This window comes from Fukomys damarensis, unplaced genomic scaffold (assembly GCF_012274545.1).
Source record: "Fukomys damarensis isolate Sample0158 unplaced genomic scaffold, DMR_v1.0_HiC HiC_scaffold_23, whole genome shotgun sequence".
Lineage (NCBI taxonomy): Eukaryota > Metazoa > Chordata > Mammalia > Rodentia > Bathyergidae > Fukomys > Fukomys damarensis.
This window is the reverse complement of record NW_022900935.1, coordinates 46,099,708-46,115,907: the sequence shown is the minus strand read 5'-3', so window position 1 is coordinate 46,115,907 and position 16,200 is coordinate 46,099,708. Positions and strand designations below refer to the sequence as shown.

The 16,200-nt window shown below is 49.6% G+C and overlaps 1 protein-coding gene across 1 annotated transcript in view; it reads right to left on the bottom strand.

Annotated features, from left to right (window-relative positions):
* The window catches only part of Mprip (myosin phosphatase Rho interacting protein), a 215,543-nt gene that overhangs the window by 13,677 nt on the left and 185,666 nt on the right, over nt 1-16,200 (bottom strand). Inside the window, exons 14-18 of the mRNA XM_010637397.3 lie at nt 13,829-14,402; nt 11,599-11,715; nt 5,040-8,855; nt 1,111-1,258; nt 262-379 (exon numbers count right to left, since the gene is read on the bottom strand). Of these exons, the coding sequence (XP_010635699.2) occupies nt 262-379; nt 1,111-1,258; nt 5,040-8,855; nt 11,599-11,715; nt 13,829-14,402 (4,773 nt within the window). The remainder of the gene's footprint in view (nt 1-261; nt 380-1,110; nt 1,259-5,039; nt 8,856-11,598; nt 11,716-13,828; nt 14,403-16,200) is intronic.

Genomic DNA, 16,200 nt, shown 5'->3' with positions numbered 1-16,200 from the left:
TTCAAAACCCAAAGATAAAACCCGGAAGAAAAAAAAAAAAAAAAAAAAAAAGCCTCTACTGCAAGCCCTGGGCAGTAAGAATTTAAAATTTTCATATGTGGTGACTTTTTCTTTGCACTTTAGAGATCTGCTTTAACACAAGAAGCCCTTGGCAGGGCAGCTTCACCACTGCAGAGGAAAAGGATCTGGGATGCACTCAAGACCGTGGCCTCCTCTGGGACCAGCCCTGAGGCTCACAGACAGTGGGGTGAGGGGACTCACAGGTACTGCCGCCTCAGGGCTTCAATGTCGGAGTTGATGCTGCTGATTTGAGACCGCTGGCTTTTCTCCAGTTCACGTTCCATCTCCTCCCGGTGGGCGTTCTTCATGGCTTCAATGGCTACGGGCAGGACGTGGCCCTCAATACCAAGAAAATAGGGCCATACAGCTGATGGGGCCCTCCCCACCATGCCATTGCCTCTCTGTCAGGCCAAGGCAGACAGGAAGGCTCAACATTTTCTCACTGCTGATGCTGAATCCATCTGCAGTGGGACTAACAGACTGGCCTCATAAAAACCTTTCAAGGTGGATGTGGAACCCCCAAACCATGCACCTCCCACAGGGAATAAAGGTGTATTATTTTTAGTGTTAGAAAGAACTAAAACTGATTAGATAAATGTCAGTGTTAAATTCAAGTATGAGTTTATAAAATAAGCAGCTTTCCTTGACACTAAAATAAAAGCCACCATAAAGTGCTTAGGTACATAAGAGCCCCAGATGATTGGATGTACTTGCTTAGGGGTCTAGGACAAAATTTTTTCACTGGGAAGGAGCTGAGGCACCTTCATGCCCTGGCTTGGAGGCGTCCCATGCTGACAATGTCAGAGGGCTGATGAGGTGGGAATGGGCCCTCTGGGAGCTGGCATAACAGTGTCCTCAAACCCCATACACTGGCTCTCTGGAGGTTCTCAAAGGATTCTCAAACCAGCCTTTTTCTCAGAAGTGCCAAACTACTCTCTTGAAAATGAAGCTTAAATCTCAGCCAAAAGGCAGTGAAAAGCCAATCACTTTTTTGAGTTGTAGGACCAGCCTAGGGAGTAGACCACCTGCCACCGTCAGGTCCAGCCCCACCTGAGATAGTGGCAGCAGTCTCCTCAGCCAGGAGGCGGTCCTTTTCTTCCCGAAGCTTCTCTAGCTCCCTCTGGTGCTGCCTCTGAAGGTCTTCAATCTTCTTCTGGTGCGTCTCCTCCATTGCAGCAAAGCCCCGCTCACATGTGGCCTGCAGAAGCAAAAGAGGCATGCTGGGTTTCTCTCTGGGCCTCTGAGCTGGGGATCCTGTGTAAAGAATCAGCAGGAACTCTGCCTGTCCAGACCCAGTGGTAACCTATATTCATTGCACCTGTCTGGAAATAAGCCTGAGTGGAGAGCAGGCTCCTGAGGCTGTGTGGAGGCCCAATGGCACTACAATGGGCACTTGCAGAGTGTTTTACCACAAAGTTTTCTGTGGCTGATCTGAATCCTAATTCTTCATAGGAAAGGCTGGTATTGTGGGTGCAAAGAGTGTGCGGTGGAATTTAAACTAGCCAGACCTGGGCCTGTGTGGTGTCACCAGCAAGGATGGGAACAGAACACTTGTGCCGGCAGTGAAGTGATGTGAGATGTACTCGGTGCTGCCACAAACAGGGATGATAGATCTGTCAGCTGCAGGGAGCCGAGGTCATTGTGAGATGTGGGGTAACCTATCTGGGAGGCTCCTACTCATCCTCTATGGGTGGGGGAACACAGAGCCCATTTCTGGAGGCATGGAGCCTGTCTCTGTTACTAGCTGGCTGGCAGCTTTATGCTGGCCATAGACAGCTCAGGTGTCCACCAAGGGAGTAAGAACAGGGCACAGAATCTCTTCCTGCTGCCCTTCGTCTCCTTACTTCCTGTCTTTGGTGAGAATATGGAGGAGCACTAATCAATGAGGGCCTCCACTACCTTAATAACATGCCTAACAGATGGGCCGTGTTATAACCTGGCAAGACACCTATGTGCCCATAAAGTGATCAAATAATCCCACATAGCTACACAGGAAACCCAGGCCTGGCCTGTTAGAGCTTCTATGACTACTAAGCAGGCCTTACAGCTACAGCTTCGAGTGTTAGGAACATGCAGCTACTTTGAGCATAGAGCCATACTTTCTGTCTAAACCCCTGGTAAGAGCCACTTCAGGGCAGGGGATCAGGGCTGATTTTTAAAAACTGGGAGAATATCCCAGTTATAATATTCAAGTACAAGTGTGCAGGGATTCCCCCAGCAGCTCTGATCCTATGCTAACTGTCTAATCTTTCTGCCTGTGGATTTAAGAAATGATACTAAGAATCAAATAACCATGCTTTGTATCTTTCTGAGTCCTGCAACCCTTAAAGGGCCTTCCTGAACCTTCTGTCAGTATTTTCTAACTTCTAGCTATATGCTGGACCTCACTGTAACTTACTTGCTAAAGAAGTAAAGGCCTTAATTACTGCTCTTCACTAACAGGGCATACTATACCATTGCTGAACTCTACAAAATGCCTTTCTCCTGGGCCCTCTCCCAGTCTTCACACTGCAATAGGGCTGCACACATGTCAGGTCTCAGCCCAGGTCTGCAGATAGTGTGCGAGGGCTGGGACCTCAGGCCCCACTGCTGAGCATATTCCCCCCGATTGGTCCATACATGGCTTCTCAGTCAACACACATAACCAGAGGCTTATCTAAATGCTTGGATCAGAAGTTATCCTAAGTCTGGATTTAGATTTTGACATATTTGCATAAATAAGATATATATCTCTATGCATCTGTATCTATTTTAGGGATGGGATCTAAGTCTAGACATGAAATCATTTCATAAATGTTTCACATATGCCTTATACACAGCCTGAATTTATACGATAATTTAGAGCTCTTGTATTCTATGATCTGTCACATGAAGAAAGGTAATTTTCCACTTGTAGCATCATGTTGGCACTCAAAAAATTTCAGATTCTGGAACATCATGGACTCTGAGATTTCCAGATTAAGAATGCTCACCCTAACCCCCACCCTCTCTGGTACTTGGGACAGAACCCAGGGCCTTGTATATGGTAGGCACATGCTCTACCACTGAGCAACACATTCCCAGTCCTCTTATAAATAATATTTTGATTTGAGGGCTTGGGAATATATGAAGACAAGGGTCAAGATTCTAATAGAAACAGTGAAGTATCTTTAAAAATCCAGTTGCTTCCTTGCTAAATTACATATAAAAATTAATCTAAAACAAATCATAATTTTTAGGTCAAACATCCCTGGGATCAAAAAAATTCAAAGTATCTGACACAGAGTTGTGGCTAGTGATGCCAAGACACTGACAGTAATCTTTGGTGATGACTATGATACAGAACTGTGGCAGCCAGTAGGGATTCTGGCCTGTGAGTGTCAAAGGGGGCGCTGTCAGGCCAGACCTCCAATCTCCCTGCCAAGACAGAAGTCTGCATAAAGTAACTAACACCAGACAGGTTCTCCAAAAGCTGTGTGGTTGTGGTTATAAATTCTGCAAGCCTCGACTGATAAGGATGACACACAGGAGCTGAAGCTCTCAGACACAGGATGGGGGTATCATACAGTGGGGCTTGAGCAGCACAGAGGAGATGTCCAAGCCCGATGGTCCTTCCAACCTGTTTCACCTGCATCTGAGCATCCCTGGATTTGGCACAATTGTTTTGATGTTTTGTGATCTGCAGGTATATCACTAAGGCTAACCCATGCACAGTGGGCTGACTCATTCAGGGCTGGAACAGCCTCTCCATAGAGGAAGCTCTTACAGATGCAAAGAGAAAGCAGGTGCCTGTAAGTGTGGCCTGGGGTCTCCCCACAGGCATGTGTAGAAAAGGATACTAGGAAGTAAGTGGATGTGGGGTCAAAGCCAAGGTCTATGCCATTTACTTTTAAATGTGCACCAAGACCCATCAGAAGCTGTGCTTAGTGAACTAACCACGGGGTCATCAAACATTCACTCTGGGAAAACAGCCACTGAAACTCTCACAATTTACATTGGTTTTTTAAAAGATCTGAACTAAATGGAAAAAGAATAGTGAGAAATGGCCTCTTAGCTGCCTGAGAAGGTGCTTACTGCCAACACCCATTTGTCTCTGGGCACGGTTGTGTCATCACAGAAGCAAAGCAGCAATTGTGGACCAAGTATATCTTCCTTTCTCTTTCAGCCCTAGAGGGCTAAGGTACTGGGAAACAGCCTCAGGTGTCCTGCTGAACAGCACTGTGACAGTGTGTGGCAAGATAGCAAGTATCAGTCCAACTGAAGCTGACATGCACATGACCTACTAGACGGGGAGGAAAATGAAGGGATAGCCACTAGGGCAATCTTGAGTCTAAGGGATGGTGAGTCCCTAAGATGATCTAGCTACATGCATGATGCAGTGTGAAGTCATAAGGAGGGTGGCTAGAGAGGTGGACTGTTCTCATTTCACCCTGAGTGGGCTGGGATGCTACTTCTGTGGGCCAGGGCCTATGAGGCAGAATGGGAAATGGGTGGAAGCAGATGGAAGCCATCTCTAGAGAAAAGCCCTTCTTAGACCAATGCTGACTCAAGCTGGGTCCTTACAGGGAGCTGGGAAAGGAAAGGGGCTTTTGACACAAAATTCAACTCTGTTCTTGTAGGTCGCTCAGAAGGTGATTGCCCTTCCAGAGTGTGAGATGGTCCTGGGCAATGCCTCAGGTTGGGGGCAATGAGAAAGGGAAAAGGCAGGACAGGGGCCGCTGTAAGGGCAGAGAGGAGGGGAAGAGGTATTCTCCTCTCCCACAGGGATACTGACTTCCTTCTGCTGGGCTTCCTGGATGGGTGACGAGACCACACCACAGCCAACAAGCTCTGCTGCCCCTCTGGGTAGCAGAATGTTACCTTGATAATGCCCGTACGACAGCTAAGAGCCAAGAACCAGCTCCCAGCTACACTACGAGCCTCAGATGCCCCCACAGCCTGCCTTCCCCTGCCCCTCCGTATCAAGAATTGCCTTTACAAAGTAAATTAGTACTGAGGACCTTGAGGTTCTCAAAGTCCTGCCGGTACTTCTCCCGCAGTGTGGCTGAGTCAACCTCCAGCTCCTTATGGCCTAGCTCCTCCCGCATGATGTCCATCTGGGCTTCCAGCTCCTGGATGCGCTCCCGAAGCCCTGTCATGGAGTCAGCCTCCCCAACAGCAGCCTTCGGGGAAGCCTGATACAGAGCAGCTCCGGACTCAGGCTGCCAGTGGAGGCAGGTGGTGGGCAGTGCCTCAGGGTGCTGCTGCTGGCAAAGGCTGAGGGTCTCCTTCAGGTGCTGAAGGCTCTGCGAGTAGTGCTCCTGCAGGGCCCTCAGCTCTTCCTCATGGATGGCCTGTAGCTCTTTGATCTTAAGCTGGAACCTGTCTTCCAGTGTTTGCATCTGCTGCACGTGCTGTCGCTCCATGTCCTGCTTGTCTCTGACTGAGGCATCCAGCTGGCTCAGGACTTGGCTGCGCTCAGCCTGCAGTGTGTTTTCCGTGCGGTTCAGCTGCTCCACCACACACCTGATCTCTTCCTCATACCTGCCCTGTAAAGCAAACATGCTCTCACTGTGCTTGCTTTCCACTTCTTCCAGATGCCTCTGTTGATGGTCCAACTGGCTCATCTTGGCCTTGAGTTCAGCATTTTCCCTTTCAATGAGGGCAATCACCTCCAGATACTCACTCTTCTGCTTGCGGAGCAATTCTTCATACTCTTCCTGCAGTACTCCAACAGCTCTTGCCTGCTCCTGACAGGAGGTCCCCCTTGCCTGCCAAAATTCCTTATAAACCTGGAGTTCCTTTTCATACTCCAATCGAATTCTACAGGCTGCATAGCACACCTGAGCCTGAATGATTGCATCTTGAACCAACAATGAAGAATACTGACCAAGGCCTCCCAAACAAGCATTGTACGAGAGACTCTGGGACTTCTGCAGAAGCTTTTGGCAATTCTTCAATGACTCTGCAGGTGGCAGAGCTGGCAAGGCAGCAGAGATCTCCTCTAGAATGTTGGCCTTCTCTCTCAGCTGCTGGGCAAGCTCTTCTTGAATAGAAACAAGGGCCCTGGGGCTCTGGTGAGAGACATGCAAGGGCTCCTGGGAGGCATCTGCCGTGCCTGGACTCAGCATTTTTTCCATTGGACTCAGGTTCCAGGATATGTGCATACTGTCCTCACCACCTGCTGGATGCCTGAGGGCTTCTGAAACCTGCTGTATCACTCTCTCAAAGTCTGGGGTTTGGTAGGCGCCCAGGATTCCCCCCAGTGCACATTTGTGCTGCTGTAAGGCTGCCTGAGTTCCTTGCAGGGTCTCTTGAACAGTCTGCAGCCTACGGTGAAGTGACTCCCTCACTGACTGTGTGGCAAAACTGAGCTCTGCCCGGACCCATGTGGTGTCAACTAGGCTTTGGGGTACATGTTGCTGTCCGCCTCCTGATGTGGTGGCTGTCTCTCCTCCCAGTGTTTCCAGGCGCTTGCTCAGAGACTCGACCTGGCTCCAGAATTCACTGTCCACCAGCACTTTCCTAGCCCAGGCCTCTGCTGAAGCCCTGGAAGAGACAGTAACACCTTCTTCCAGCAGCCACTCTCCTGACTGAGTGATCTCATGGAGAACACGAGACACATCTGAGGTTGTGCTCTTAAGAGAGTCTGCTATTTGGTTGATCAGAGAGGCCTCCAGGGCTATCTGATCAGAAAGCAGCTTCACTTGCTCCTCCTCACTCAGTGAAGGCTGGCAGGGCTGTTGTGGAGGGGCTGCCACCCTGTTCTCCACTGCCTGGGCTGTGCTGTCTGCATGGTCGGGCCAGGGCTGCAAGGCCTGGATGGCACTTATGAGTGCACTTTCCACACTGGCCAGGGAGGCTGCACATGTGTCTTGCTCGTCCTGACTGGCCCATGGCAGAGACCTTAGTTGTTCTCGGCAGTTTTCTAAGCATGTCAGGGCCTGGCTGTTTTTTGCCTGAAAGTCTCCTAGCTCCCCAACACGGTTCCCGATGTTTGTGGCCCTTTCCTGTCTCTCCTGTTCCAGCTGGGAAGCCAGTGCGCCAGCCTGCAGTAGGCTGGTACGGAGCTGTTCTCGCAGCTGTGCCTCGGTGCCAGCCCACTGGTGGTGTAGTGCAAGTAGAGCCTCTTGGCTCTGGCCCTGCTGGCTCTCTAACCTCAGGGTCACATCCTTGAGCTTTTCCTCTGTGACATATAGCTTGGTCTCCAAGGAATGGATGATGGAAAGGTATGTCTCTGAGTCTCCAGCTGTGGGCAGTATGCTGGGGGCAGCCTCAGAGGACATGCTCTCCTCTGAGGGCGACCGGTCCTGGCTGGTGTCTGAAGATGTACTGCTGGTCCAGGTCTTCTCAGACCCCTCAGGGTGTATGTATCTTTGGCACTGGATTGTAGAGAATCGGATTCTTTGCCTTTTAACACCAGGTGTTCCCTGGTCAGGCTTGACTGTGCTCTGTAGATGTCCCTCTCTGTCCATAACTTCCATGGTCTTTGGGACTGTGCCCCCTTCTCTACTGGGACTGTTGTCACATTCTTCCCCTAGGCCAGCTCCTACATCCTCGTCCTCCAGCTGTGTGTGTGGTAATCCTGGAATTGCCCCAGCAGCTGGTAGCTTCTGGCTCAAGAGTGAAACACCATCTTCCTCAGTTTCCTCTAGGGTACTCTGTGATTCTTCCAAATTCTTTGTAGACTCATTTGCAAATTTCCTCAAAATCTCCTCCTTTGCCTGCAGTTTATTTTCTGTCTCCTCTAAGCTGCTCCCTAATGCAATCATTTTAACCAAAGCCTCACTGAGGTCTTGATCTTTCTTTTCTAGAACTCTCTCATGTACTTCCTTGATGTGCTTCAGCTCTTCTTCCTTCTCTCTCAGAAGAGTACGCATGCTCTGCAGCTGGCCAGAGACCCTCTGGTGTGAGTGCTCTAAGCTCTGGTAGTCAGCCTCTCTTCCCCTCAGCTTCTCCCGAAGCTCAGCCACGTCCCCGTCAGAAGCGGCCACACACTCCATCAGCTCTTGGAACCGCTGTCTGATGAGGTCTCGCTCATCGCGAAGGCTCTCCATGTGCTCAGCAAGCTGGCAGATACTGGCCTCCCGGGCTTCCAGTTGCTCCTCCAGTTGGTGCACTTGCTCACTGCCTTCACACTTGGCAGTGAGCTTCTCCTTCTGGAGGGCTTCCACTTCCTGTGCGTGGCCCTGCAGCTGGTCCTCATAGGCAATGGCCTTGTCCTCCACTTCCTTCAGGTTTTGCAGCAGTGCCTGCTTCTCCTCCTCACAGCTCTCTAGCAGCAGTGCATAGTTCCTCTGCAGCTTCTCCTCCATTAGCCGCTGGGCCTGCTCGCTGGCACCCAGTTGCTGGCTGAGGTCAGCAATGCGCTCCTGGAGTCTCTGCACCTCCTTCTGCCGGTCTCGCTGCAGCGCCTGCTGTGTCTCCAAGTCTCGAAGCTCCTGTGTCTTCTCCAGCAGCAGGGCCTCAGCACTCTTAAGCTTTTGCTCGCTGACCCTCAGCTGACCACTAAGGGCAGCCTCGCTGTGCTGTCGCTCCTCCAGCTGTTCACGAACCCTGTCCTGCTCCAGCTTCAGCTCGCCCTTGAGCTTGGCCAGCGCCTGCTCCTTGATGGCCAGCTCAGCAGCAGCATTGCTGAGCCTTGCCTGAAGGCTCCGGATCTCGGCCTCATGGTGCCGGATTGCATCCTTCGCCTCCCCATAGCTACGTTTCAGGGTCTGAATCTGCTGTGTGATCAGCTCCTGCCGTTGGCACTGGGCTTCCAGCTCACTTTGGAGGTCTTGATTGACTTTATGGAGCCTCTGCCAGGCACCCGACGGGGAGGAAGCCACTTCAGTCTTAAAAAAATTGATGAAATACTGGTTAGTAACACTCGGGCCTCCCCGTTCTGAGTGTCACACCTCTGGCCAGGATGGACCATAGAAAAGTTCCGTGGTGAATATGGCTTTTATCCTTTGTACAACTTTTTTTCCCATTAAAAAAAAAAATCCAACGAATTATTTTAATATTTTTGTTAAGTGGCTGCTTCCAGGTAAACAGAAAACATGGACAATAACATCAAAAAACAGTTCTAATCAAACAGTTTTTAAGAGAAATAAACCAAACAAAACTGAATAATGGAATACACAGAGCAGCGAAACGGAGACTGAAGGACAAGAGGGTGCTGGGAAGCAGGGGGACAGGAGAGCACAGTGTCTGCAACTGTTTGTTTTGCAAAACAAAAAGTAAACAGTTCTAGACCACAGATCCTAAACAAGCACAGGACGCAAGGTGCAGATAAGTGATGCCACTTCCTTCCAAAAGAAAGAGAAGGAAGGAAGGTTAACTGCTCAGGATATGTCAGTAAGGAAACATCTACAGCATTTTCCTTTGGAAAGTATAACCAGGCCTCCACAGGGATAGGAAGAACTAATCTCTACCTATAAGAAGACAAAATGAGGGGGAACGAAAACCATGGAGTGAACATAATAATCAACAAAACAAACTTTTGTGGAGCGAAGCATGCAAAAAAACAGAACAAAGCAAAGAAAACTCCCCAAACTGAAAGGCATGCAGAATAAAGCTAATGTAACGCAAAATAAACAGCATGAATGAACACAAATGAGGAGAGTCTGGCCTAGACTCTGGCCTGCCCAGCTCCCTCTTGGTCTACTGGTGGGGAAGCCACAGATGTGACACTCAGTTAAAGTTCCAGTTAAATCCAAGCTCAATGTCCAAACCATGCAATCTCCTCCCAGCAGTTAGTCCAGTGTTCCTGGGGTCAACCTTGTGACCCTTAGCCCCAGGCCCTGCTCCTTCTGACTTCTAGATCTCAGACTTGTTAGACCCAGCAGGAAGTTATAAAGAACAGCCTGGCTGGTCTGCTCAACAAGCCTTTGGTGCAGGCTACATCAATGGTCCATATTAGCAGAGGCAGGCTCCCAGGTTAGCAATGTGCAAAGCCGTAGGCAGTATCTTTACCACCTGATGTGAGGTCAGTTCTTGTAGTACAGGGTCCAACCAACACTTACAAAAGATGCTCCCAAACCAAAAGGGCCTGTATAGATAGATGATCTAAAGGCTCCCAGAATTAGATATTAAGGAAGTAGATGCCTTTCAAGGCTTGATTCCAGGTCCAAGGGTCTGAATTAAGCATAATTTGTTTGCTGGAAGGGGCTGAGGAGGAAGATGGAGGTATGTGGGGGAAAGAGAGAAGGCCAAGGGCACATACAGCAGAAGACAGCGGGGAGAAAGGCAGGCAGGAAGGCGGGTAGGCTCCCGTCAGTGGGCAGCTGAGCACTACCAGGACACCTGCTGCCCAGGACACCTCAGTACACAAAGGTTTAGAAAGAGTCAGTCAACTCACTACTGAGACTGGGTATCTGAGAGCCAAAGGGCTCTTGGGGATCAACAGGCCTAAGTGTACACAGGCAGGAGGCTGTCAATGCAAGGGCAAGGTACATCTGCTTCTGGGGTCAGTGACAGGATCAGGACTCAAACCTAGGACTCTTATGCCAATGTCCCATTTTCAGCCTTGCTAAAGCTTAGGTCCCATATTCTGGCACCCCACTCCACTATTCCCTTAGCACTTAGTGGTCAATCCTGTAAGCACAGTAATTCCACTAGGGCAGAAGCATGTCTGCATTGTGTCCTGGAGCTAGCATGGGACCTGGAATGCTGCAAGACAGTGACATCTACTGCTTGCTTTCCCTTGTTCATGGGCACCTCCTGCATTGTGACATACCCACATCAGGGCTGCCACATGCTGCAGATCTGGTTGTGATCAGAACAGAGGGTGAGGGCAGAGAATCCCGGCAGAAGGATTCTGGGGTGGGGGTGTCAGCTCAGGACCCAGGATGCACCTTACTCATTTGCCCTCCAAGTTGGGCTGGTGGTGGGTTGGCTGGCCATATCCTACTGAAACATTAGCCAGGGCAGAAAGTAAGAAGTGGGAGACTCCTAGGCCAGTGGTGACAGGTACATCCACCTGCAGGTGTGGATGAGACAGGGGCTCAGGCAGGGTCTAGTTCTAGCTCTGCCATTAACCTACTGCTGTCTATGCACAGTATCTGGCTCACTGTGTGATTCAATTCCTCCAGTTTATACAATGGGCCCAATCTCGCTATTATGAACACAATGAGAAATGCATGCAGATGGATGGCGTTCCTAAGAAACATACTGGCTACTTTTTTTGTTGTTGTGGTTCTTTTTTGTTTTTTTGGTATCAGGGATGGAACTCGGGACCTTGCACTTGTGAGGCAGGTGGTGGAACCACTGAGCTAAATCCCTGGCCCATATACTGGTAACATTTAAAGCCTACAGGAGAGATCAGCACAGTGATTTCATTACAACCCCCAACCCCCACCCCTATAATCCTTTAGTTGTAGGGGTTTTCAGGCACATTCCTCAAAACATCAGAGTAGAAGAAAAAACAAACAAACAAAAAAGAGCCTCCAGCACACTAAATGCCTTGGTCCTTGGGGCAGAGGAGCTGAGGCCAAGCTCTGCCAGGTTTGCACATTCCTAACCTGAGGGCCGTGCCTGCACCCTTCCCCCTGAAGCCCCAGGTGCACAAGTCCCCTGGCTGCTGCCCCATCCTACCTGTAGCACATAGCCCTCCCGGGCACTCTGCTCACGGCCCAGTGCCACCCTCAGCTGGTCCTGCAAGAGCCGATTCTGTTCCAAAAGGTCCGAGGCTTCCTTCTGGCTCTGCTCCAGCTGTTGGTAAAAAGAAAAACTCTTAAGAAACATAACAGAGAGAAGCAGCTGCATAGCATGGGCCCCCAGAGGGATTCCTAAATGTAGCATATTATGATGCCTTTGCCAACACAGAACTTTTGGCTCTCCATGTTTCAAATGTGCAGAGGTGATCTGTATCTGAAGTTTCCAGCCCAAGCTATAAACGACATTGATACATTTGCCTGTCTCTGGGGGCTGAGGGATAGTCTAGTCCTTCCCCTTAAGGTAGTCCACAAACTTCTATACCTGCTCATGGTTCCATTGTGAGGGCCCTATACAAGTTCCAATGCCCATGAGGGAAGTTCATTTCTGAGAAGTAAGGGCTTTGCAAATTTGCAGAAGGAAGACCACCTTGTGGGGGGTATAATGGGGCTCTCTGCATGGTCACACAGGCCATGCTAATCTCCACAGGGGCTACTGTGGCCAATGGGGGGCCCTAAGTAGGCCTTAGTCCAGGCCCTGCGGTGGCCTCAAATGAAACTATTTGATCAGGTATGCATGATGGATTTGAATCCCACAAAAAGCTCTGTCTGCAAAAAGGTTTCCTGTAGTCCTCAAACAAGATGTGGAAATCTGTAAGCCATTTCACACTCAACTTGCTTTCAACAGCTTTAAGATTCACTCATTCACCCATCCACCTCTTCCTTACATTTTTCCTAGGTCCTGCATGATGCTTAGCTGTGTGTAAGGCTGAGACGCCCTACTCCCTCAGGGGCTGGTGGTCAGGGAGCTGGGGTGCAGTAGAGTAGACAAGGCACTACCAGGTTGGACTATGAGAAGCAGGGAGATCCATGACTGTGACACATTAAAGACTGCTCCCAGAGACTGTTCTCCAAAACACAAACTGATGATTTTGTGTTTGGCTTTAGGCTGTTGGCCCATTTTGACAGCTTAGAACCATGTGAATTTGAATTGTTTTATTCCACTGTCTTTATTATTTTATTAATAGTATTAGAAAAGTCAAAGTGTTGATTGTAGTGATAACTATCAGACTCATAAATTTAATATAAAATAGGAAAAAAGAGGTAAAGCATGAGGTAAGCTAAACAGGCATGCCATTTAGATTTTTTAATCTATTGCCTAGTACAAAAAGGATGTATTCAAAGCTTTCTGTTGAAGGGCATCCCTGAGGGGAAGGTGACAGGGTATTTCACAACAAGCAGAGCACACTACACAGGCCAAGTACCATTTATCCAAAATGCTTGAAGTCAGTGTATTAGATCTCGGATTTTTTAAAACAAATATGGGTTCCTGAATAGATACAGGACACACTATATGTGTTTGTGTGTGCATGTGTATGTGTGGGCACACACATATGCATGTTTTGCAGTACTGGGGTAGAACTTAGGGCCCTGTGTATGCTATGCATACACTCTACCATAGAGCTGCACCTCCAACCTCCTATAGTATTTCTAATAATCTTGTTCATTAAATGAAATTTCATGGTGTGGAGTTTTGTAATGTCAAACTGGCACTTAAGAACTGATGTTGGGACACAAATTCATTAAGAACCCATGAGCTGTGAATGCGGGTCCTGCCTACCTAACTCTTTTCCAGGTCCCAGCACTTACCCAGACTCCTTCTAACCACTTGCCCTATAGTAGCACACCAGTCCTATTTCATATCCGAAGCATCTGGGGCTCAGCCTTTGACTCCCGATGCTGTCCTCTACCCCATCTGGTCTAAGCGACTGTCCCGAGGCCACTGTCAAAAAACCAGAGTTTACCTCTGCCTCCAGCTTTGGCCTGTATCCCCCAGAGCTGTCTTGTGCAGGCAGAACCCAAACTCTGCACACACCCTTCTGCTTAAAATCTAGTTCATGTGCTGTAGCATGTAGAATAAGGCCCACTATCTGGGGCCTATACAACCCAGCAGCCTAGTGTCTGGCCACAGGTCTACATGCATCCACCATTCTAGAAAGGCTCATTACCCACTCCCTATTGATCTGGTACTCTGTTCTACCTCAGCCTTCACTTTGACTGTGAGGACCTGTGTCCCAGATGGGAGGACTATGTGGCTGAGCTTTCAGGCTGCAGCCAGCACAGCTGGTGCTCAGGACAAGCTAACGCAGAGGAAGCTGCCCTGGCATTACCTCCTTCTCCAGCAGAGAGGTCAGTTCGTGTGTAGAGAGCCGGTCATTTCCATCCTCACAGGACAGGTGCAAGGGGGCAATGGGCACTTGCTTTTCCTCTCGGAGAGGGGTGGTCTCCACCTGATGCCACCGCTGCTCAATTTCCACATGGACGTTTTGTGTCTTAAGGTCGGTAGCAATTGGTAGCCCTGGGCTCCGGTCCACCTCCATGCACAGGGTGGCATCTTCGATGTTTGGTCCATCCACAGCATCCAGCATACCAAAGCGCTTGCGGCGTTCTTCCCGCCTCCGTGCACGCTCCCGCTCTAGCTCACCTGGCTCCACCTCGGGGTACCCAGGCTCACGAGCATTAAGGTGCCCCATGGTGTTGGCCCTCTCCTGAGCCAGGGCCTGCTGTATAGGGCGAAACTCAGCCCAGTCAAAGGTTTTGGAGCGGCCCTCTCGCCTTCGCTCCCGAGCGCGGCTCCTCTTCTGCTCTGGATCCGGCTCCCCTGGTTCTGCCTCTTGCTTTTCACTTGGCCTTGGGCAGGTCTCAAAAGTTGAGCTGCTCTTGTTCTTTGCCTCAGGCAATGAACTATGGGACAAACACAGGACCAGCAAAGGTAAACTGTGAGTCAACCCATGCCTGATGTACACCTTTCTACCCTGTGTGGCTTTCTGAGGGCAAGGGAAGGAATGCAACCATAACCAGCTGTCCATTCCCTGTCCCAAAGCTAATTCGGGATAAGGCTGAGAAGGCTCATTTCTCCCAAGGTTACCAGCATTCATTCCTTAACTGTGTGCCATGAGGCAGGTGTCCCGTAGTCCCATCACCAGGATGACAGAGACAGGTAAGAGGCGCCCAGCCACTGGATAAACGCTTCGTAAGGCAACCCTGTACTGAGTGGTGACAGAACGAATAAGAACCAGCCATTTCCCTAGAAGGGCTCAGAGGTTTCAATAAACAGGGACACATTCAGCTGTTTTATTTATTTATATTATTTCATTTAGAGACAGGGTCTTGCTATATAGTTCAGGCTGGCCTTGGATTCACTGTAGCCAAAGATGGCCTTGACGTTGAAGTAATCCTCTTGCCTCAGCCTCCCAAATGCTGGGATTACGGGTATGCGCCACCACATCCAGCCTCAGCTATTTTAAAAGCCCAATCTGCTGGTAAGACAGGTAGGTCATAGTGGAGAGCTGAGATCACCTGCAGGAGAAGGGACACAGGCCTAGGTGTCTGGGGGATAAAGCAATGTTGTAACCTGTCACACTGAGAAGGGAGGTGCCCAGCAACAAAGGCTATGTAGGTCATGCACACTCATACTCTGGCTTGCCCAGGAATGGCAGGGATGAAGCTGGTCAGCCTGAGGAGGCCCCTCACTTGAGGGTAGAGGACATCACCAATGGCAACTTGGCCAGAGACTGGAAATGGGCTTTCTGCACGGATTCCCAGGCACAGTGGAAGAGACTCTGACTACAGGCCAGCCCAAGACCCTGGTCTCAATCAAGCCTCAGAAGAAGAGTTAAAAATGATTTGGGGCAGCAAGGGCTCAATGGGGAGTGACAGGGAGCACCTGTGCTTATATTATGGGCAAAGAGAAAGGAGCTGGAGAAAGGGGGCACCCAATGAAAAGAGGAAGTGGCTTTCATCACTCTTAGGAGATCATCTGTCCTAGGAGTGAAGAGCAAGAGCCAAAGTTTTTCAGAATGGCAAAACTGGCAAGGGCTCAATCTAAGACCACTCAAAACATGTGAAAAAACAACCCTAAGTGGATCTTTCAGCATTATTAAAGGCAGGTAGCTGGCTTTAGCTCAGCACGTGGGATGTCAGAATGACACACAAGAGCAGGTAGGGTGACAGGAATGCTTCCAGAAGAGGAGGCTCCTCCAGCCCCAAAGGCCAGCAAGTGCCCTAGGTCTTTGCCTCACAGACTGTAAAATAAGATTTGAGAAGAACAAGACCAGCAGCTGTTACACTGCCACCTGTGCTCACACTGATTGCTTGGGGCTTGGCTTTGTAGCACCAAAACAATTTAAATTTTCCTTTATTCTTAGAAGCTGACAGAAGAATACACGCTCAAAACAAACAGGGTTCAGGCACTCTACCAGCATTAAGATACATTAGGCTGTGAAGAAAACTCTAGTCAAGGAGATAATGGCCAGGCCCAGCCTGGCATGAAAGCATAGTGCCTGGCCTCTGTGCTTGTCCCCTGGGCCAGAGAGCAGCAGAGCCGCATGCAAGCATGAGATGAGCACCATGCACACCTACCGACTGTGCCAGGATATCTCAACATAGGACTTTTGATCATGCAGTCAGGCAAGGTAAGGATGAGATGGACAGGAGAGGACTTCAGACTACCCATCTTTTTTTTTTTGTTTTTTTTTTTTTT